Below are 24,766 nucleotides of genomic sequence, written 5' to 3'. Positions count from 1 at the left end.
GTAATTGAGAAAAAAAGGAGGCACAAGCATTGTTTTCAAGGGGAATAATCAGAACACAGATAAGAAAAAAACAGAGGTGCCATTGTAGGGCCAACTAGATCTTGATTTCTGTAAATGGTCTCTTAGATGAGATCTCCTCGAGAGTGGTTACAGAATGAATACAGTAAGTGGGGGAGAAGGTGTACAGGATGAATGGGAAGGGGAACAGACCCATGTATGAGGTGGGCTTTTTTTGCAGCAGCTTGTTGGTTTTGTTTAAAGGGTTTGTGAACTGATCATGGACCAAGAATCCTTCTCATCTATACCTGCCCACTAACCTCCTTTCATACTTGAAAAGTCAGAGTATCTTGAAACCCAGGCAGTGGAACCTGTGTTATTAGACTGGCAAGTCATGTCCTTAGTAACCTGTGTTTTGTTCAACACCTGTGATTCTTTTGCACAGAAAGCACTCTGAGAAACAAGAGCACAGTCTGACCACATCCGTGAACTAAAATAGCACTCAGAAGAACAATAACTTGCTGTTTATTTCTCAGACCTCCTTGTAAGGACTACAAAGGCTAGAGCAGCACAGTGAAGAAATAGTTACCCACAGTAGTGGATACTGGATATGCCGGAAAATAGGGCTATTGTAATGGAATAGGTCTTGATTCCGAAAGCTACTTGATGATGTTCCTAAGTCATCTCTGAACAGCACCAAGCAGGGAAAGAACAGAGCTGAATTCTTTTGTTGAAAGTTTTAGTGAGCACCAGAACTTGTAAACAATGGTTAAGTATTCCACTCTGTATTATTAAGTGTTTGTGGTCTACCCAGTTATGCATAAGGCAGAAGAAGGCGTATAGAACTGATGTAACTGCAGTCATAAAATAATATTAATATATCTAGAATACCATGAAGCTATACTCATTGAGTAGAGAGTATGTGTACTGAAACCTGTGAGTAAGTTAAATGGCAAGTCTCTGTCATGTAGCACTTCAGGTTGCATATGATAAGTAATTTGGAGAGGGATGGAAACACAGAAGTTGCTTTCTGCCTAAAATAGGATAATTTCTGCCTAGGTCAGCTACTGAATTAACAAGGTAGTAACATTTGTATACATATAGCAGATGGGGAGTAGTTTAAAAGCATGCATGAATCATGAATTACAATATCTATTTATGTTTTTAAAAACTTTTTCTGAATATTTGGTGGCTTTCATCAAACAAGATTTATAAAAATAATAGTTACAATGAAGCTGGAAGCACTGAACCTTATGCAGTACTTCAAGACTACTATAGCTATTGTGGTTTCTGCAGAGTGTTTGTTGAGTAGTTGGCTAAACAATTTGGTGACAGTGTATCTATTATACCAGTGGGGCTTGGCTACTGTCCTAGCCTTACAGATGTGGTTGGCAGCTCTGTTTCTTCCTTTAGTATTTGAGCCACTTAAAGTGTCTTATGCTGCACCAGGAATACTATGAAGGCTCACAGTAGAAATGAAAAATTGAAATTATATTGTAAGTCTCTTACATTTAAGTTATACTGATACTAGTAGTTTCCATTACAAAAGTAGAAGTATACCTATATCTGTAATTAATTAAAAGGTATTAAAATTCATCATAGTGCCATATTTTTTAAAATCCAAGTTGGGGAACTTCCTATGTCAATTAATTTATTTTTAAACAACTGGTCAGTTTCTGTTGGTCTGTGGATCTATGTATTTTAGATGTGTCCACCCTGTGTCACAGAGTAGTTTTGAGTTACCTAAACTAATTTTGTATGAGGTTACGTTTGAAGTTTCAGATATTCCGAGTACCTGAAATGAGCTAGCTGCACCAGTGTTTAACTCAGCAAAGACTAAATTTATTCTGCTAGGAACTGTGCTATACTAGCCTGCATAGTACCAACAAGTCCACATTGCTCCCATAACTTGGCTGTTAACCAGTATTAAAGCTACTTTGTTTAAAGCTAACCCATATGTATCTGGCCCATACTGCCAGTCTGGTGTGAATGTATGCTTCCAGTCTGCCAGAAACACCACTTTGTGTGACAGAAAATTCTGCTAACTGACTTCTCAACTATTTTTCCTCTTCCATTTATCTTTTCACCTCTCAGAAGGCAGAGCTGTAGAATAAGATATGCTCACCACCTCAGCTGCCACAGCCGTTAAAGCAGGGAGATCAGGACCTTGCTCCGTCCTTTAACCAGATTCAAAGATTGTTCCCTACAATGTCTTAACCTTATTTTTGTTTTAGTTCTCCCATTTTTTTTTCCTCCCTTATCTTGCTTTGCATTTCTTGGCTTTCTTTTGACTGAGTAAGGTGCTCAGAGAATCTCAATCACAAAATGCTTCAACCAGACACAAATCCAAGCTTGTGTGTTTTGGCCTATATTGGAGGTGCGTGAGCAGTTGCTTGGCCTGTGTCAAAGCATATTTACTGCAATTCCTTACTTTTGAAATTTTTTTGAAAGGCTAGAAAGAAACAAAAAACTCTTCTTAAATTGCTTCCATTTTGATTTTAAATTCAGTCCTTGTTATTAATATTTTTTGCACCCATGAAGAAACTCAAAATATCCCAGCTCCTGTTTTTTGTGTGTGTTGATCCTCATTCATATTGGTATGTATTTGGGAGTGTAACTTGCCAAACATCCCCACTCCTCCCAAGGAGAAAAAAAAAAAAGGAATCCAGGAGTCTGTTAGGTAGGAAAATAACTGTAATCACATGGTATATTGTCAGATTGATATTTCTAAGAATAGGAATAGCAGTACATCATCTGAGTAACTGAACAAAAACTATAACAGGAGTGAGACGGATGCCAAGAAATGAGATGGATGCCAGTAACATAATGGGCAAATATGATACAATAATAAACAAAAATGCTTTTGTTGTTCTTAAAGTATGCATATGGATATGTTATTGACCTCTAAGTATTCTTAAACAAGTGCAGAAGTTTGCTTTCATACTACAGCATTTTGATGAAAAAGTTTCCTCAAATTGTTGTAAATCTTTTTTAGTCCTGAGGATTGATACATCAAAGTAGTTGAAAGATTTTAATTCAGTTACAATTTTTACAGAATGATCAAGAGTCAGCCTCAGGAGTATAGTTTTATTCCTCGAACATGGATCTTCCCTTCAGAATACACACAGTTTCAGAACTATGTAAAAGAACTGAAGAAGAAACGTAGACAGAAAACTTTCATAGTCAAACCAGCTAATGGTGCAATGGGACATGGGTAAGTTGTATGTTAACTTCAGTCTTCCTACCCATTACGGGTGAAATCCAGTGCTATTTACAACATGAACAAAAGTTGTGTGTCAGTAAAAAGTTTGTAGTTCAAGTTGTATGATCACTATGAGAAAGTTTGTGTATTGCATAAAGGCTTGACAGCTGAAATATAGAGCTAAACTGAAGTGGTATTTTCATATTGTTCTGAATGTGGCATAATTAGAAAATGAATTTTCTGATGAGGCTCAAATAATTCTTAAATTCAGGATTATTTTTGTTGTGAATTTATCTAAAGAATATATTTATTAATCTGTTGTGCTTAGACTTATGGGGTGAGATTGTGTTGTGCATAAATGGCAGGGTTTTGGTAGTTGCGGGCTGCAGCAATGTCATATGTGGGAGAAGGTCAGGATCTACCACAGCTCTGAAAACCGCCCAACCACCCCATTGCGTGCCAAAACTGCAGCCAGTTACAGAAGCACAAACATATTTAAGAGTGGTAGCCATGAGGTGTAGGAGAAACAGAGGAGACCCTCTTGGGGATGTGGCTGGAGGTGCACTCTTGGAAGGAGGTGACACCCATGCTGGAGGAGGGACACCCCTGAAGACGCTGCAACCTGCAGTTGAGTTGAAATGGCTTTGCCTGTTACAGAGCTGCACAGTAAAAACCAATGAGATAAATATTGCAATTTCATTCTTAACTCTGTTCTTGTTTTTAGATATTAAATTTTAGCTTTTGTTGCTTTTAATATCAATTTGGATTATACAGTATAGTAAAGCTCTTTGTTATGAAAAATATATCAGAATTACTGTAAAAGTAAAGCCCCCAAACTTCTCAATTTCCTTATTTTTCAGTCCTCTTGATAAGGGCAAAGATAAGCTGAAGGAAAAGGTAGCAGCATATTTCAGAGAAGTGCCTGGAAAGTACTTCAGTATATTAGGAGTATTCAGCACCAGAACACTGAAATGTATCGTAAATAATAGAGGGTAAGGTTAAGGCAACAATGCGGGACAGTGTCAAATGCTTCGCACAAGTCCAGGTAGATGATGTCAGTTGCTCTTCCCTTATCCACCAGTGCTGTAACTCTGTTGTCGAAGGCCACCAGATTTGTCAGGCACGATTTGCCCTTGGTGAAGCCATGTTGACTGTGAGCAATTGCCTCCTTATTTTCCATGTACCTTAGCATTGTTTCCGGGAGGATCCGCTCCGTGATCTTGCCAGGCACAGAGGTGAGGCTGACTGGCCTCTACTTCCCTGGCTCTTCGTTTTTTCCCTTTGTAAAAATGGGGATTAATTTTGCCCTTTTCCCAGCCAGTGGGAACTTCCCCGGACTGCCACAACTTCTCTAATACGAGGAGTAGTGGCTCAGCAACTTCATCTGCCAGTTCCCTCAGGACTGGTGGATGTGAAGAAAGATGGAGAATTGGTCACACTGCCAAACAATTTCTAAGTGTAGAGGAAACCTATTATTACAAATTGTTGAATCAAAGGAAGCTGAAAGTTATTTTGAAATGGCCCATTGCCTTTTTTCATCCAGTGAAGCACCATAAAGGACAGAAAACCAAACACCATGTAAGCGAATGGCACTTTTTCTCTACCCTGCAAATCAGATATGTAAGTCTCTTTTTCCAGGTAGACTTCAGCCTGACTGCCTGGCTGGGTGACCATGAAAATCTGTTTCAAAGACTGATGTCAAAGTTCCATGTTTTTAAAAGAACTTTTGTTTTCACCAGGATCTCTTTAATAAGAAATGGGGAAAAGTTACAAGCTCAGGATCACTTGATTGTTCAAGAATATCTTGACAAACCATTTCTTATGGAAGGCTACAAGTTTGATTTACGTGTGTATATTCTTGTAACCTCCTGTGATCCATTAAAAGTATTTTTATATCATGATGGATTGGTGAGAATGGGCACGGAAAAGTATCATCCTCCCAGTGACTCAAACTTGGTAAGCTGGAGTTCATTCCAATTTATTGTTTATGCCTGTAGAATTTTACCTGTTTAGTGTTTGGAGGAAGTAAAATAAAATAAGTTGTGAGATTTAATTTGGTATTCATCTGGCTGAATTTTTGCATTGTCGTTGAAGAAAAAAAATGAAAATGAAAGATATTTAACATGCTTTTCTATCAAAATCACAAGTATAGCCATATTATTGCTTATGTATAAAAATTTTATAGCACTTTGCATGCATGTATGCTAAAGACTTTAAATATTTCCTAAAAGAAAGCAAAATATGTAAATTATTGACATTCAATCCAGAAAAAATGAAATAAAGAAAATCACTTCTGGAACAGCTACATTGCTTTTATATTTTTCTGAGACTCAGTTTGAAGGGGCGGGGGTAAGGTTTGTCTCCTGCTAGATCATTGTTTAACATCCCTGAAGTTTAGGCTTCTGCTGAGGATCCTGCAATGTTTCAGCCATTGTGTTGGGAACCTCTGCAGAAAACAGGGAAACAGCAGTACAAAGACCAGTGCCTGAGCGTGGTCACTGCAATCCCTGAATGTGAGGGAGTCTGCTGCTGGTGCTGTTTGTCGGTGACTGCTTCAGCAGGGACAGCACTATGTACTTGACAACTTTAGGATGATACAGCAGGGCTGCCTATAAACTTGCAGAGAACCGGGAAATGGTAAGGGACATGCTAAAGCTTTTGGACACTTTAATCCTCCTGTTCCCTGTGTAGCTTCTTTCCCTGTTGAGAGGAGTAACCCCTCTTCTGGCACAGACCAAATGCAGATGTCTCTTAAGAGAGAAGTAGGTTTGAAGCATTGGGAGGCATCAGTAGATTTAAGTTTCTTATACCTCACTCTGTACTCCATTGCTGCTGTATCTTTCCTTTTCCGTACCATATACTTGTAGAGCTGCTTAAGTGTAATTATGCAGTAGACAACACATGGAGAGCCTTCTTCCCTGCTTGTTACTTAAAATTGTGACTGTGTCTTAGTGCTCCTTTGAAGAATGCAGGTGTATTTTGGAGCCTAAACAAATGGCATATTTGGAATAGTTCCAATATTATATTTGGAATAGTTTACTTTTTTTTTATTGTTACTAATCTAAGCATTAGCAGCACTGAAATATGCTCTGAGCGGATAAACAGAACAGGCAGTTGTTTCTGTGTTCTCACAGAAACATGTTCGTGTTGTAGCTTGTATGAAATAACCTGGTTTATCACTAGTGACATTGTTCTTTGGATGACATCGTTCCACAGTGACATTGTTCCAGATAACTTCAGACTAAAGATTACTTCAAATATTTAACACATATTCTAAAAACAATTCCATTTTTTTGTAGTCTGAAAAAGAATTGCTTTTGTCTGAAATAATTTGAATTTTATGGAAAGGTGACATTTATAACGATTCAAAACCAATAGGTTTCAGAATGTTTCTCAAACAGAGAACTGTCATGGTGATGAGGGCAGTCATCGTGGCAGTGTAGGTGCAAAGCTGAATTAATAGCTGTACTGGGAGATAATGTAAACATATAAAACGTGAGTTATAAATTGTCCTGGGAAAAGTAAAATTTTTTTTTTTTAAATGCAACTGATAACATGAATCTATTGCTGGTGACATTTAGTTCCATAAAGGAACTATAGCACTCATTCATTTATGTAATATATTTATCTTGAAATTTACCTCCCTCTGATATATGGCTCCCGGCCAGACAAAAATGAGCAATTTTGGCAGATATCAACATGGCAGATGAGTTTAGATGTAAAAGATATTTTAAAGTATCACTATTCTAAGAACATTTCTCAGGATAAACTACAGTGAAAACTGAAATGTGGGATTGTCTATGAAACAGATGCCAGAGTGTTTTTTATCACTTTTAAAGTAGCACTTTAAAATACCATCTTTATTGTTTGCTTCTTGTGGAATGTAATCATTCTGCATGTTATGATAATTGCTCTTCACTTTTTTACGTAGCTGTTTACATACAGACCTGTAAAAATGGCAGATATATTGCCTAACCAGATGTTGAGTGCTAGATTGGTTGACTGCAAATAGCTTAAATACAGGCACAGGTTTTGTTATAACGAGTCTAGAACATTCAGTAGTTGAATCTCCAAGAATCAGAAACACTAAATCTGCCCATTGTGTTATTTGCAAATATGAACTGTTTGACTATATCATTATTGATTTAATGTAATTTTTCTTATTTTAATTATCTTAAATTGACCATTCTAGAGTTGTATTTAAGGTTTTTTTAAAATGTATTTTCTTGCTTTTTTTAGAGTCAATTATATATGCATCTGACTAACTACTCTGTCAATAAACATAATGAACGTTTTGAACGGGATGAAACAGAAGACAAAGGAAGCAAACGCTCCATAAAATGGTTTACTGAGTTTCTAGAAACAAATAATCTTGATGTCTCCAAATTCTGGAGTGATATTTCAGTAAGATAAAACTAATACGCTCTTCTTTATTTTGTGTATGTATGTTCTTAGAAAATTAACTGCTTCTGCCATCCGCTTTACTGGAACCAGAATTATTTTTGAATCTTTATTAATCCACATTCTCAGCAATTCATACTGCAAAGGACATTTTTTAAAAGAATAAATTTGGAGTTTGATTATAATTTTAGTGTTAACTCTTTTCAAACAGTTATTCACATAAGTAATATGGTACAAAAGAATCATCCCATTTAAATTCTTGGAGACTTTTCTAGAGAGCAAAGTGAGTTTTATGTGTGAATATTTACAAAATTGTAGTCAGTGTTGCATATGTCTGTGGCCTAGAACCTGCACCATTGAAGTCAGTGGTTGTTACTGATGTCTTTAGGTGAGGAATAGGCCCAAGACTGTTAAAGGTTAGACATCATCTGTACCTGTGATTCTGAGAATATTTATTAAAAATTATATTGCAGAATGAAATGGGTGAAGGTTGGCTGTACTATACTTTGTTCCCAATATACCTTTAGCATTTGAGTTATTACATATCTAAAATTACGTATGTACTATGGAAAGCATAACAACATACCTAGAGCTATAGAAAAAAATATATCTGTTACTCCACAGGAATAATTTATTTATTATAGACCGTATATTTGGTATTTTAAATCTTTTTTCAGTAGATACTTTAGTGAAATTTAAAAGATTAAAATATGAAATGCATTTGTTCAATTTATACTGATGTCTTCTCTCCTGATGAATTTTTCTGAAAAAAATCTCTACAGGAGTTAGTAGTGAAGACTCTCATAGTCGCAGAGCCACATGTTCTTCATGCTTACCGCATGTGCAGGCCAGGGCAAGCGCCAGGAAGTGACAGTGTGTGCTTTGAAGTCCTGGGATTTGATATTCTGCTGGACAGAAAACTAAAACCATGGCTCTTAGAGGTAAACCTCTTTAAACAAACATAAATTTTCAGAAGTAAAGTTAATTAAGACCCAGCTGAATCCATATCTATGTAAGAAAACTTCCAAAGCAAATCTGTGCATTGCAGGAGGTACTGTTGTTGAGTACATAAATGGTGCTTTTTCTGCAGCATCCATGTGGAAACACTGCCTTGCAGTGATTTTTGGAGATTCAGATAAAGGCAATTGTCTTCCTGGAGGAATGTTGCATTTAAGATGTTTTTGAAAGTTTTAATGAGAAATGTGATGTTAATCTGGTTGTTATTGTAGCTGAAGGACCTTGTTCATAGCAATTGTTTACTACATAAATTTCCTTCATGAGTATGGCTCTGGCAACCCTTGTGAATGTATGGTCTTAATTTTCTTTTTTTTGGGGGGATACATGTTCTTTTCCTCTCCTGTGGCTTTTAAAAGCACCCACATAAGCAGAGGGAACTAATACATGAAATGCTGTCAAAGAATTGGCATGAATGGACTGGAAGAGACGTTTCTCCTGTGACATGTAACTGGTACAGTTAAGCGTAAGTGGTGCTTGAATGCATTTTCAACCGGGAATGCTTGAGGTTTGTCTATTGTGTCTCTTTAATTACACTATTAATAACATATACATGGAGTTCACTTGTCTTTTTTCAGATTGTCTTATATCATTATGTTAACTGGTTGGGAGGATGTACAGCGGAAGAAAAAAGCAAAACGTATTAAAAATGAGTCTAATGACAATAAATCATGAGTATGCTTTGGCTACTGATGAGCAAAATGTACACAATTATAATTATAACCTTATAACCTTGTTCTCAGGACATGAATACTGTCAACAGTTGTTTTGTTGTGCTTATTTCTCTCAGGGGTTCAGTATCATTTTAATATGAAAAATATAAATTCCTTCACTGTTGCCATGCAGACATAGGCGCATTTACTGGCTTTGATGTGCTAGCCAAAAGCACCACACGACATGAACTTAGTCTGTGCTATTATTGACATCTTCTCTTTTTGTCAAGCAAAACCTACTATCCCTTTGATTTAGCTTTACATTTCCAGATTATCATCTGTAGGTTGCATATAAGTGTATATAGTTGTTTAAGTCCAGGATGAAGTTGGTCTGCGTATGAATTTCATCCTGCCTTGTAGCAAATGGTGACAGACCTCTTCTATGAGAGATGGTGAATCAACCTGTGTAGTGACTCTGTTTTGAAGGACACCACTCTATCTCCATGGATGTTTACATGCAGTATGGAGATTTTAGGCAGTTTCATTCACCATTTATGATAAGGGGTCTCAGAGGAGAATCATGCTATGCCAGACTCCTTGTTTGTAAGGGAGGGATCTCTTAAAGGACTAAATGCTGCTCTGGGGTTTTTGGTTGCTGGAGAATACTTCAGGACTTGGAGTTGTGTACCTGGTTGTTATTTTTTTAAATACAGAAGTCTAAGTTGCCTTTTCTGCTTTTGGTGATACAGGTATCCTTCAACTTATTTTGACAGACATTGAACTAAACTAACAGAGATTTCAAACTTTGAAACTTAGTGGATGAGTCCGGAACCTGAATTACTGATTTTTACTGCTTGTTCATGTTTTTTGCAGCACTCTCAGAACACACAGTTATGTATACGCATGCACACTATATGTATACTATACATAGTGTAGTAAAGAGTAAATATGCAATGTATATGTATATACACACACTATACATAATATAAATGCAGTGTGTGTATATATGTATATCTATTTCTTTATGTACATATATACTTCCCCTCCCCCCCCAAATGGTTCTGGCTTCTTCCCCAGCTTTCCACTCTTATCTTTTTCCACCATTTCCCTCTTGCCAAACCCTACTTAGGGGAGTGAATCATTCTTTCTAACAGTCGTAACAAGTACTGATCACAAGGCCATGAATGTTCGCGGTGTTATGGGAAAATTGCCAAAACAGGATTAGGATGGTAAATCTAGATTCATGTTTCCATAGCACATGTAGCTTTTCTGTTATAAAGATAGCTTAATAAACTATTATAAGAAATAAATTGTGCAACATTATAATGACTCTGCTTTCCTGAGATGGCTTTTATTTATATTGCCCTGATATGATGTGGCTCTCTTGCTCCTTGATGCTACTGAACTTCCGGAACCTTCTACCGAAGTGAGGGCTGTGGGAAATGCGTGATTGCCATCTTGTGGCACTAAATGTTTCTGGCAAGCATCTGTGCAGTCCCAGCCTCCATCCTTTCTGAGTAGCCACAACTACCTAGATCTCCCTTGTGTTCCCAGAAAATGCAGTTTTTACTCTTTTTGGCAAAAATTTCCAAGCTAGGCTACTTTATGTTCATAGGAAAATCATACAGCTGCACTCCCTGAATAGACTCCAGTCTTATTTAACCTCATTATATCCAGTTTGGATTGCAAAGTTGTGATCCTTGGAGAATAAGATTGCATTTTAATGACTGCCTCGGGTGCAAGGTACCCACCTTTCCTTGTGATGTATGTGCGTGAGAGAAACTTGCCTTATATACAGATCCACAAATTTATTATTTAGTGTAACTGAACTAGCAAAGTCTATTCAAAACTTTATCTATCCAATTACTGGTAATTTCTATTAATAAAGTAGTTAAAGCTCACATACACCAGCTTTCTGGTATATACTCCTTTCTCTTGTGCTACGCTTACCCTGCCTGTGCCCCTGGAGATCCAAAGGCCAGCAAGGGACAGGAGAGGTCTGCTTCTCCAAACAACGATGGGTAGGTGGTTATAACAAGTTGTCAGTGTCTTGTGTTCTTCACAGGGAAGAACACACTGCTGATGGTGAAGTTTTCTTCCTCTTTGCTCTGAGCTTCACTTAGGGTTGTTTTTATTCCTTTGCTGCCACCATCCACTTAGTGGCTGTTCCTTTACTGGCCAGCAATTTTGCATTGTCTCAAAGTTTTACCATAAGTGCTTTGTTTTACTTTTCCTGGATCCTGCTCTGTGTTCTCTTTGTTATCCCTAAACACAGTGTTATCTAGTTCACAAGGTTGCATTCCTGTAGTGAACACTACTTGGCCACTCTCATCCGTGTATATCTCGGAGTCTCTGGATTTTCAAGGCCTTCGCTGTCATCATTTGCTTGTACTTTTGGGGCCCCTCATAAAATCCTGTTTTTGACAACAATCTTCAAGATGTGCCTTCCTGATAAAATTACTGATGTTATATTAACACAACCTAGTCATATATATGTCCTGGTTCTCAGGTCATTGAACTCTGAACAATTGTCACTCAGCAGAGAGACAGTGCTTTGGTAACCAGTTACTATGAGTGCCTATTGTGACAGTATCACTGGTACATTATCAACATTACTTTACAACACTTACAGATTAGTCAGCAACCACATTTCTTGACTGGAAACAAGGGTTAGCCACATGAGAAATAAGGGACAGTACTTTCTTTTTAAGGGATATTTTAAGGAAAAATCAATTTTCTTAACACAGCTTTTTTTACTCAAGGCTTCTCAGGTTTTCTCACCCATGATCACATTTGACAAAGCAAGACACTTCGTTCCATATAGCTGGTATTTAGCACCTTATATAAGTAAGATTATATGCAGCTATCGAACAGCTGAATATATAGGGCAATGGTGTTTTCATTTCTTGTACTACTTAGACTACAGCCATGAGAAAATACATTTCAAATGTATTTTGTTGCATTTTGTTGGCACTTGAATTGTTCCTGTTATACCAGGAAATGCCGGCAATGTACATCATGCCAACAACATGCGCCTGCAGCCCAGAAAGCCAACCGTGTCCTGGGCTGCATCAAAAGAAGCGTAGCAAGCAGGTCGAGGGAGGTGGTTCTCCCCCTCTATTCCCCTCTTGTGAGACCCCGCCTGCAGTACTGCATCCAGCTCTGGAGTCCTCAGCACAGGAAAGACATGGACCTGCTGGAGCGAGTCCAGAGGAGGGCCGCAAAGATGGTCAGAGGCTTGGAGCACCTCCCCTATGAGGACAGGCTGAGAGAGTTGGGGTTGTTCAGCCTGGAGAAGAAGAAGGCTCCAGGGAGACCTTATGGCAGCCTTCCAGTACTTAAAGTGGGCTGCAGGAGAGATGGGGAGGGACTCTTGATCAGGGAGTGTAGAAACAGGAGGAGGAGTAACGTCTTTAAGCTGAAAGAGGGTAGATTTAGTTTGGATATTAGGAGGAATTTTTTTCCTGTGAGGGTGGTGAGGCACTGGAACAGGTTGCCCAGGGAAGCTGTGGATGCCCCATCCCTGGAGATGTTCAAGGCCAGGCTGGATGAGGCTTTGAGCAACCTGGGCTAGTGGAGGGTGTCCCTGCCCATGGCTGGGGGGTTGGAACTAGATGATCTCTAAGGTCCCCTCCAACCCAAACCATTCTGTGATTCTATGATTTTTTTCATAAAACTGCTGCATAAATGTAGTCTTTTTTGAGATCAAGTTCTGCATCTCAGTCAGCAACATGGCTTGTGGAAGATGACCAACCTTTGGCAAAATAAATGAGATTCAGTCACACCTTACCTCTCTCAAAATGTTGACTGTCAGTCAACAATGTGTACTTACAGTGATGTTGGCTAATGGGACCTGCAGGTAGATGGCAGTGTTCTGTTTGGCACCTGTGAGGCCATCGTCTGGAATATTCTGTCCAGTTTTATCCCCCAGAGTAAGGGAGAGACATTGACAAGCTGGAATGAGTTCAGCAGAAAGGTGTAAGGTGCTTAGAGGGCTGGGACACATGCTGTATGACGAGGAGCTGGGTGAACTGGGTTTGCTGTGTCTGGAAAGGGAGAGCTTTGTGGGACCTAACTGCAGACCTGAAGTGGTCTTTGAGAGAAGGCAGAGTCAGGCTCTCCTCAGAGAGGCACAGTGAAATGGCTGGAAAAATTCAGGAATAGTGCATTGGGGCATGAAGTGGAAAGGTTGCTTGAATGAAGAAAAAGAGAATAAAAAAAAAAATACCTAGAAAAACTTTCTGCGTGATCTTTTAGGATTTCTGTTATCGTTTTGAAGTAGGGAAATACATCCCTTGTTGACGCTCTCATAAATGCGCATAGATGACTAAGCAAAGCAAATGTGCTGCAAATTACTTGTCAAGGGGAAAAGGCTTAAACTTTTCTTCATACAGAGAGCTTAAGGTGCGATTCTCATCAGAAAAGTGACTGAACTGGCATTGTGGGAACCCAAATTTGTTATGCCCCTGTGGTTTCCACACAGGTATAAGCCCATTTGGGTTTTACTGTGAAGCTGGCCATTGTTCCTTTATAATTTAGAACTGTAAAAAAAAAATATTCTACCAGTGGCATATTGTGTCGTCTTTCCACAGAGCACATGAATTATATTCAAATGGTGGACCGAGAACATTTTGAGTAATTTCGTCAGGTACAGAAAATCCTCTGCCATATTCAGATTGCTCTTAAGAGTCACAAAAGGTAAGAGGATTTAAAAGCATTCTGTTTGAAGGAAGAGTTCACCACTTTACATGATCAGGCACAGCTCTTGGACTGCCATTTCAAGTGTATGTGTGTTTATAATATTAATATCTACTGGAGAGACCATGTTGTTTTCTTTGCTCTGAACAGAACAGAAATTCAAAGTATTCAGTGTTCTGGCACATTTCAAAATACATAAAAATGTTGTAAATCAAATGTGAGCTTATTTAAAATATGCGGAGAATGTGAGAGTTCACATTGTTTCTTACTGAAGCACAGTCCAGCAACCTCTGATATCAGGGTGAGCAGCCTGCACTGTTACTCTGTTGAGAAGAAGGGCTCACTTCTCACTTCGGTGTCTTGCTTAAGTTATATGAAGTCCAAATAAGAATAGTATGAAGAGTAGTATTACAATATTTGCACGTTATTGTGTGAAGTAGAATTGTTAGCTTTATGTCCAGAAATTAGTAGCTAATAACTTTAACAAAGGAATTCTGAGCTTTGTAAATATAAATTTTAAGCATGGGAAATTCCCATTCTTCTGCTCCCCAGAGTCTGTAAAAAGATAATGAAACCTGAACATGCATCTTTATAAAAGTGTCAGATTTTTCAGATATTCGTTGATTTAACTGACATTTTCTTAAACCCTCTGTTGCAGCTTATTGCAAGTTGGAAAAGGAACAATTTATTTTCTTTGTAGGTTTGCAACAGAGAGCACCTGTATTACTCATATTCTTCAGTAAAAACTGCATGTGTTTCACGAAGCACTTCTACATCCCTCAGTGAGGCAGTGTTAACAAAGGAGCAGCACGTAGGCATTAACGACCAGTTAGGTGAACACAGAGCGCCATTAATGCTGCCCTCCCCTGGTCTTCAGCAAGGTCAGCATTTCAATTATGTGATGAGTATATATATATACATATGCATAAAAGAAAGGCTGTAAAAGCTCAGTTGCACCTTGACCCAAGAGTTTAGCAATATTTAGAACCTTTCTAGTTACCATTAGGAAAAGCAACTGATGAAACTACTTGTCTAGCTCTTTGGCTCAATCCTTTCCTTCTTTTTATTTATTTATAACAAAGAGAAGACTTCCTTTCAGTGTTTTTTGTGTCCAGGCAGCCTCTCCCTCTCTTGCCTTGGAGAGGCATTTTTCGTGCTCTTTCTCCTGCTGTCTGCTGGCTTTTTCCGCTCTCTGACAATTGTCTGTGGGTTCTCTTTTCTCTCAAACAGTAGCAGTGAATCCACGAAGCACACATAGATTTAATTGGCTCAATAGTTGCCTTCAGTAGTAACTCCTACTCTTGCCACTTTTCCAGTGAATAAAGAGTGAAAAAGACTGCAGCCTGATTTAACATAACGTGGTGTTACTGTGTGCATTGCCCACAGAGCTGGTCTAGCAACTTGCCTCTGATGGATGAGATGTTGCTGGTTGCTGTTTGGATGAATGTCTCGTTTATGATTCCAAGCAAGCCATCATTTCACACTAAACCAGCCTGCAGAACTTCCTCAGGTGGGGACTTCACAGCGCTTGGTCTGGTGCAGGGCAGAGGGAAGCGACATGAAGGCAGGTGTAAGAGAGAGGCAGCACTAGTCCTTTCTGGCAGCCCGCAGTCACACTGGACGAGGTTAAATTTGAAATTACACCTATAAGAGGCAGTTCTGTGGTGCTTAAACTGACCAATGTACCAGCTGCAAGATCTCTGCCCTCCTCCTGTCCTTTGTTGAAGGCATGCTTCCTGCCCCCTTCCCTGGGATGGCACTGGTGCTTGTAGGATTCCTTCCTGAGATGATCAAGGACCAATGAAAAATAATTTTAGGTGAGGTTAATCTTTGTGTGCGTCCTTGGGATTGGTTTCCTCGCTCTCTCTGAACCCCAGTGCTAAGACAGTGAAGCAGGCAGAGTATGACAGCTTTAGTATGACAGATTTGTGTTAGTTTAAACTGCCATGGAATAGCAGCCTTCTGCTTACACTGAGAAAAAGGGGGTCAGCACTCTCACAATTTGTGAAGTTTAGAAATGAGTAATTAGAGACCATCATGAAGTTCATTCTAATCAAAGATCTGCTCAATGATAGCCACTAACAGCATTCTGTGTAATAGGATTTTTGTGGCTTATAAATTTCTTTTGCTTTTTGAATTCTATTGTTAGCAGTCTCAATCACTTTATTAAAGAATGAGATCCCTTCCAAAATGTTCATGCTGTCCTACACGTTGAACAGAGATTAAATCTCTGTTATTGAGAGGATGTAATATTTTATTCAATTGATTTTAGGTTTATAAAGTAATTCATGTAATCTCTCTTTATATTTGAAAGGTCTTTTCAGTACATATGTGTGACAGATAGTGGAAAATTTCTTTTCCTACTCCATACTAATAGGCTGGAGCAGTGGGAGGTGGGAGCGTGCTCTTTGACTGTTTTGGTAAAGAGGTGAAGTGCCAGGCTGAAATTTATCCTGTGTCTTGGTGAAGAAGAAAATGGTGTATTTACAGACTTTAATTTAATGTGTTTAATAAACACATTTACAGAGTTTATTTTTTGTGAAATGAGAAACCTTTGCAAATGTAACTTTGGATGGGAGCCTTCAAAGGAGGTACTTCAAGTTATGCTTCTTAATTTAAGCATTACAGATATGAGGTCCTCTACTGACAAGTATGTAGTTATGAAATACACTGAGCTAAACAACTGCTGTACTTACAAGCGGTTTGATTAAATGTATGTGCTATATTCAGTGAAATTTTAATAATGAAACCAAAGTTAAAGATTTCACTTGGGGGAATTAAAAACTTATGTGGACAATTCAGTTCTATAGCTATTGAAAAATCATAGAAAGTAAAGAAGCTAGAGTATCGTCACCAGTAAAGCTGATATTTGGGAGATAAAACTATGATATTGTAAAAATAATAGAAGTGAGAACCGTTATGTCCAGGACGAGAATATATAGAGAAGTACTGTGTTTATTGAGCAATTTTTCTTTTCTGTGCGTTGCTGTATACAACAGATTAGAAAATTTAAAAGTTTCAAAAATAGTTTTTCCAAAAAAACGTAATGCACGAAACTGCCATAACTCCAGAATTAGTGTTATAAAATCCATCATGAGTAGATTCAAGCGATAGCTGCTAGCTTAAGAGTAGTGCTGATCATGGAAAGTATTCAGGTAGATCAAGCATGTAGGTATTTGATTCCTTCGAGTGAGGTCCCAGGTAGTCGATAACATGAAGACACTATTAAGGAAAAAGGTATTGGTTATCTCTGAAGACAGCTGAGTGGAGCCTTGAAAAGGTTAGGTGTGGGGAGACTTTAAAATGTGGCAGCCAGTTAGTTGTGCTCTTTGTAGGGAGCATATTATCTGTATGCTCTAGATTAGATTATCTGCTGCTTGTTTTTTCCTGGCATTGAAAAGGGTTTTTCTACTCTAAAAATGTTATTTGTGGATTAACCTCTTTCTTTTGTGACTTAATTAGGACTTCGTGCAAATTTATGTCAAGAATATGGATGGTTTTGCGCACCAGAGACTTAGGTAGTGGGTTCAGGTTCAGAAGTTTTGTGTAGCAATGCTGGATGAAGATATTACCCATTTTTATACCTCCCATAACTTCATCTACACTTAGCAATAAGTAAACTTTTTAGCTGGTGTTTAAGATCAGCTGTCAAGACTGCCTCTTGAAGCTTCCGTTGTGAGAAGGGAGGTGCATGGAACAGATGAAGAGGGTTAAAGAAAACAGTTTGTTAGTGAAGCATCCTTGCACACAGTCATACTAAATCAAGAGGCAGTTCAAGAATACACATAGCCAGTTAGTATGGAATAGCTGACGGACTTTAAATTCACACCTGCTTTCTATGTATTAACTTTCTGATGTACCTGGTTGCTCGGTTTTTATTTGTACTGGACCTGCATGTACTTCTACCTGGAACATACTGCACCAAGCCAAGAGCTCTCCAGAGCTGGATCACTGTTTTTACTGCCCCTCTGGTTGCTCTTCAGGATTGAGGTCACGGTAGGATTGGGATTTCAAACATTAGTAATGAATGGTATGTCAAAAAACTGAGGATACAGGTGCTACAGCAGCACTCCAGTTTTAACTATGAATGCCGTAGCTTCTCAGCCTCTTAAATGACTGCGTTAAAGCCACAGAAACCTTAGTGTGGAGTGATTGTGTAATGTCTCATGATAGTATTTGGCTTCATAATAGCATTTCAAATGCCTTTTTACATCTTGCCTAACCCCACTTTAATCTTCTGCTTAATAAACACAGTCGGTATAGTTTTGTTTGATCAGAAGTGCCAGATGTAGATTTTTGGCAAAATTCACCCAGTAGGAGAGAAACTGTTATTTAAATTATTTTACACTTTTTGTAGTGTTAATTCTCGCTGGTGCTCATATTAGTAACGCATATTTATAACATTTTTATTAATGATGAATTTATGCCCAATATTATGCTTCAAACTGTTTTAAATCTAGGAAGTACCTAAACCAAATATAAATACAACGGTGTGCACTTTTGTATGCTCTCAAGTTGGATGCTTCAATGCTGTGTAAACCTGTGTCTGTGCATCTCTAGGAGTTCAGTATTGGACCAACATAGCATTTTACGTGTTCCAAACGAGTCCTCATATCTAACTGAAGTCTCACTGTATTTAAGGATTTGGTGTACATAAAAAATGAGAAATTATTTTGTTGGAAGTTTTAATAAATATATTTCTGTCTGTTCATGCAAAAACATGACTTCAAAGTAGAGTATTGTTAGTTGCTATATGGAGTAAAAAAATTCAATACGTGGTACAGAACAGAGTTTTGTTCAATAATTAAACATTTCTCCTGAATAAAGTGTTGGGGCTTGATATTATGTCTCTCTTGTCGGTCCAGTGAGCTTTTTGTATACTTAGGTATTTGCTGGACTGAAGCATAAGGCTCCATAATGGATCTTCATGAATATATTTTTAAACATACATAAATCCTTCCTGTATTAGACAATATGATATCTCAAAATCAGAATATTTCCAATTTATTTTAGTTATCAGCTGTATTTAATTAATGCAGCTCTAGTTAAAGTGTTTTGTGGTTGGACTTGGTGGCTGAAAGGTACATCTCCTCGCTCACAGTATCTATTTTTTAAAAAATACAAACAGAAATGAGCTTCTCAACATGTATGCTCTTAATCTCTGCTATATTTGAAAGAATGGTTTCTCCAAAGCCTGTTACAATAGATATGTTCCCAGTGAAGCTGAACATTCCTGAGTCTTCCATTATCTTGTTTTTTTCAGATTAATCGTGCCCCAAGCTTTGGAACTGATCAAAAAATAGACTATGATGTAAAAAAAGGCGTTCTGCTAAACGCATTAAAGCTTCTCAACATACGGTAAACTTGTCCTCTTTTCTTCAGTCTGGCTCTCTTTCTGTTGCTTTGATTTTTTTTTTCTTTCCAATTTGAACTGGACTAGGAGAAAATGAAGACCTTTTTCCCCACCTTTATATTTTCAAAATGTAAATGTTCCCCTTGCTGACAGTTTCACTGTTGAAATTAACTCAAATTTAATTTTTCTTCTTGCTCATGTGCTTGCAAAAAATCAGTTGTAGTAGTAATTTTTGTACTTTTTTATAAAAATGACTTTTCAAACAGGTCTCAAAGTGGGGATACGAGTGCAGTCATGGGCACGTGGCCACACAGGAAATTAGCTTTGGCAACTGTTTCACATACAGTCAGAGGCCATGCCCCTCCACAGGAAAACTTTGTAGTTGGGATATGTTGGAAAAAATCCACACTTCAGGAAAATAGATACAACCATGTTTGTACATTAAATTGTAGCACAGAGTCATTACAGTACACCTTAAAGTGTGAAAATATTGTTGCCATGAAAGTAAATATTGTAAAAAAATTCTTAATGAGTGTTTCAAGTGTAGTTTTATATCATAGACTGCACATGACTGACTGGAAAATACAGATGAGATACTTGAGAAGAAAGTGCGTCTCATCTCAGCTGCATTGGATTGACATGTCAACATCATCTGTGTTTCAGGACAAGTGATAAAAGGAGAAATTTAGCTCAACAGAAGGCTGAGGCTCAAAAAAGACTGTACGGTCAAGGTTCAATGAAAAAACTGTTGCCAGGCTCCTCAGACTGGGAGAAGCAGCGCCACACACTGGAAAGGAGAAAAGAAGAACTGGTAGGAAGGAAAAAATGTTCTGTTTCTTGTCCATGGCTTATGCTCTCTTTGTTTTAATTGTCTTATTTTCTTGATTTGTAGAAGGAAAGACTTGCACAAGTACGTAAACAGATTTCCAAAGAGGAGCATGAAAACAGACACATGGGGAACTACAGGTAACTGGTTTTGACTGTATTAGTAGGAAGTATTCAGTACATTCTTTAGGAGCAATGGAAACAAGTATTTGTGGTAGATGATAATTTTCTGATGAAAATGTGTAGGCATTTTTAGAAAATACATATTTGCACACCAGGTAGTAAAGTTTTTTTTTCAGATCTTTTTTTGATTCAAAATTTTTTTCATGCACTTAGGAGTTTATATGACATCAATCACTCTAGTGTTTGTGCAAGACTTTTGCTCGAAAGACATGATTGTTCACATTCAGTAGACCAAGAACCATGACTGTCATTGTGGACCTCTTCTATAATCACATACGATGGTTCTTATCTCTAGGGGGGGCAATATAGGGGTGTGATTATTTCCCTATTAGAAAAATATTTTTTCATCCTTTTTGATAGAATGACATTTGAAGTACTATGTTCATATTTCTGCACTTTGATTTTGGATCTTAGTAGGCTTGAACATAAGTATTTTCAGATTCCTTGGTAGAGTGCATTCAAAAGGAAGCTTTAACTTGTTGGTTGTAACAGGCATTGTCCAGAAAACAAGGATTTTGTTTTATCATGTTTTTATTATTATTTCTTGGTATGTGCTTCAATGAGAAATGAAGGCAAGGCCTATGAATATTTGGCAAAAGGGAGCAGAGTACAGCTAGGAAGAGATGATGGGAGCATTTGCCCACTCTTTAAAACATTCATCCAGGATGTGGGAGTTTTGAGTTCACATCTTTTATTCTTAATTAGTTAGGATGCCTTTACTGCTGGTCTTCATCTCTGCTTTTTGAGCAGATGTTCTATAATTCCCAGTAAATTTCTCCTTTAAACAGATAGATGTTTCTGTGAAATTTTCATTTTTGAGTAATTAGCGTTTTGCTTACAAAAAGTCTGTCTTTGTAACATTCCCAGTTTTAATTACATCCTTTCTTGACATATGTGGAGCTGAACTAGTACATCAAAAAACCCACAATGAAGCTGTTATTTTCATGCTACTTAGACTATAAGAAAGAGAAACGGCATGATGCTTTAATACATTTTGCTTTTTTTGATAACTTTAACTTTTTAACTGATCACAATTTAGGTTGCTTATCCAGTTCTTGACTGAAAGTGAGACAAATGTTCTCTTTAGTTCTCTTTTTGGTTAATGTAAATCAGTAAAAATACAAAAATATTTTTTTCCTCAGGAAAAAGTGAAATGTCATTTTATGAGGAATGTGCACATGTAAAAGAACAGAACAGCTGTGTGTTTTCTTATTACCATGTGTTTGCAAAAAGGCTGGAGAATCACCAGAGCCTGAGAAGTAAAGGAATGCTGGCTAGAGATGCAGAGTATTATGCAGTGTTTTCTCCTTGTGATGTTCTCCTGCAGAGCAGGACTAGCTTCTGTCAGGCATTGCCATAGAATCGTGGAAATTTTGGGTGTTAGTATTGCTGCATGGTTTAATGCTTTCTGAATAAAAATCCAGAGAAACCTCAATCAACCGCAGCAGGCTTTGATTTAGTCTATGAATGTCAGTGCAGCAGTTGGCTTAGTCAAGTGTCTGTCTGCAAGCACAACCAGCCCACTGATTCCAGTAGGAGTCCTGGGGTGGTCAAAGCAGGAGCCATGCTTTTCAAGCATTTGTGTATTCATGAGGAACTGAGAAGGATGTATGTGACTTTGGAATGGCCTTTAGCTGCAGTGTTACTGTTTAACTGCTTATTCTACATATATTAGAAGGAATATCTGTTCTTTAAAGTATTGTTCTATGACACTTTTTTCAGCAGTAGAGTCAACACCATTAAAAAGTGTTGACTGAAACTAGGTTAGAGCTCCTACAGGTATTTTATGCAAACTGGAATCATCTTCAGTTTGCTGTAGAACTGCCCTGAGTCTAATGGGATCATAACCATCCTTTTTCAATTGCAACAAAATCATCATGACATAACGCCAGTCAATATATAAATGGTACCTATTCTTTGCCCAGTGCAAGCAGAATTAACTTATGGATTACTCCTTATGATACCTTAGAAATTAGTCTTCCACCTTCATAATTTCTGGCTGTGTTTCAGGCATTTGTGAGAAATGGATTGGAGTGGTTTTCTTCAAAGCCCATTGTTTGATGAGCGTGAATGAATGGCCAAGTCCTGCTTCTCATGTTGCCATAATCTCCTTACCTGTGATTTTAAAGAATATTGGCATACCTGCTGTAAAGGAAAATCAGAGTCACCCTGTATATCTGTGTACCAGAAAAATTTTTTCTCTTATACTGTCTGTTTCTTCCTGTGCATTATTTTGGAGGAGTTAGCATTCAAGTGCAGTACATATTTAATCTTTAATTTACATCTTTCCCATTAACTCAAAACAATTGTTCAGGTTTTCACTGTTTCGTGTCCTTTTATTGCTAATACAAATTGCTGTATGGCTCTGAATTTTACATGCAATATTTTGTTAATATTTCATGAATCATTCACACCTGCATGCATCCTTCACACTCCCTGAAATTTCAGAGTACTGCAAAACTGAGTTTTGGTATATCTCTGGAATGACCTGCATGATATTATTTTTGACTGGCTAATTGCTGGTTTAAACATGAATGTGTTCACTGAGCTAAAATTAGATTTAGAGGGCAATGTTCAGAGTGTATGTTTTATGATATGATATTATAGAATTATTACAGATGGGATGCATATGCATTATAGAAAAGACAGTGAATTAGCTACATTACTTTTGTTCCTAGCGGGATAAGTAGCTCAGCTTCTATCTTACACTCAATCTTTTTTCCCCTATTTTAGGCGAATTTACCCTCCTGATGATAAGACGTTACTTGAAAAGTATGAGAGTTTGTTAGCCACTGCTTTCCAGACGTTTCTTGCTGGGAGAGCAGCTTCACTTCAGCGGGAAATGAATAACCCTTTAAAAAGAATGAAGGTACTGAAGCACAAGAAGTATTGGCTTCAGGCGTTATTTATCTTGGAATCATGACCTTATGGATTAGTTTCACGATAATCATGTGTGATGGCTAATAAATAGCATTTGATAATGTTTCCATCATTTTATTATTATTCTTTGTGCAGCTTGTGGCCAGATCCTTGAATCTGGATGAACTGCAGTGGACCCAGGGTGGAGACAGGCTAGATGGCTTTAAGCTACTTACCATTTCCCTGATCCTCAGCCTTACCCCTGGCCAAACCAAAGGTTGGCAGAAACTGCTTTTGAGCTGGTAATTGCCTCCTTCTTCCTCCAGTAACGTCCCCAGCCTATTCATCCACTTGTATGGACTGGAATGAGAGATAACATAAAACCAGCTCCACTAGTTTAAAGCATCCAAAACCTCTGCCTGCTTATGTAGTCAGAGACAGTAGGAAAATGGCTATTTAAAATAACCAACTAATGTGATTTAATTTGAAAAAGTTAAATTTCATTTGAAATCTGAGAAATAATTTCCCATCTTTGTAGTTGGCCTTGTCCAGCAGTTTTACAGGAATCTTTGTTCAACACTTTCTTCAGACTTTTGTCTTTAATAAATGTTAAGACTTGATTTTAACTTTCAATTTCATGTTCATTGCAAACAGAGATGCATGCATCAGAAGAAATAATTTTATAGCTTCCTGTGGAGGGATTTATAGTCTTATTTCAGGAATTAGTAATTGAAGTAATTTCAAATTCTTACCACTTGGTGCTTGAATGTTGGAAGGATAGGATATGTCCTGCTTTGAATTAATTGTAGTGAAATTCCCCTTTCTAGGAGGAGGACATTTTGGATCTTCTGGAGCAGTGCGAAATAGATGATGAAAAATTAATGGGAAAATGCACCAGGCAGCGACAACCTAAGGTATCTGACTTTTAGATACTAATTTTTTATTTCACTCTGTAGAGAGGTAGTCTGAGTGGGGGATTTATTTAGCTGATCCTGGTGGAAGTTTTCTTCTTCAGACTGCCATTAGCCTTTTTTTTTTTTTTTTTTTTTGAAATATGAAGATGAGCATAACTACCATTTGTCCACCTAAATCCCATTAAAATTTTAATTGGATACAAGATCCTTCTTTTCCTTTCTAAGCTATTTTGAGGAATTGTCGTGCACGGTAACAACTGTTGTACAAGAGATTGCTTGGTTTCAGTGTGTGAAGTGATTTTTATATCTATCGCCTATCTCAAAAGAAGGCTTTCATCTTTAATCGATTAGTGCCACTAAGGAGTTTTGAGAAGGCACTATGGAAGCTCAAAGGATTAATTACGATTATGATGTATCTGTAGCTTGCTTACTTACTGAAAGCGTTGTACAGTATATCTTGGAGCCTGTTTTGTATCAAAAATCTGCTTTGAAATTGAATGTATACTATTTTTAGCTTAATGCTTTCTGGTTGTGTGCATAGTTCATGCAAGTCTTCGCCTTAAATACACTGCATATCTGTGTAAGCCAGTAAAGGTAAATAGTTTGGGCTTGGCTAAAATAAGTATGTTTCTTATATCCTGCAAACATTTTAGGTCAAGCCTGCTTA

General features: G+C 37.7%; 1 protein-coding gene across 1 annotated transcript in view; it reads left to right on the top strand.

Moving 5' to 3' along the window:
* The window catches only part of TTLL7 (tubulin tyrosine ligase-like family, member 7), a 52,570-nt gene that overhangs the window by 4,186 nt on the left and 23,618 nt on the right, over positions 1-24,766 (top strand). The window contains exons 5-13 of the mRNA XM_010078570.1: positions 3,053-3,211; positions 4,939-5,155; positions 7,439-7,603; positions 8,383-8,541; positions 19,229-19,323; positions 19,982-20,129; positions 20,211-20,284; positions 23,060-23,195; positions 24,013-24,099. Coding sequence (XP_010076872.1) covers positions 3,053-3,211; positions 4,939-5,155; positions 7,439-7,603; positions 8,383-8,541; positions 19,229-19,323; positions 19,982-20,129; positions 20,211-20,284; positions 23,060-23,195; positions 24,013-24,099 — 1,240 coding nt within the window. The remainder of the gene's footprint in view (positions 1-3,052; positions 3,212-4,938; positions 5,156-7,438; positions 7,604-8,382; positions 8,542-19,228; positions 19,324-19,981; positions 20,130-20,210; positions 20,285-23,059; positions 23,196-24,012; positions 24,100-24,766) is intronic.

This window comes from Pterocles gutturalis, unplaced genomic scaffold (genome assembly GCF_000699245.1).
Source record: "Pterocles gutturalis isolate BGI_N339 unplaced genomic scaffold, ASM69924v1 scaffold6783, whole genome shotgun sequence".
Taxonomy (NCBI): domain Eukaryota; kingdom Metazoa; phylum Chordata; class Aves; order Pterocliformes; family Pteroclidae; genus Pterocles; species Pterocles gutturalis.
The sequence above is the reverse complement of the archived record's forward strand: the minus strand, read 5'-3'. Positions and strand labels throughout refer to the sequence as shown.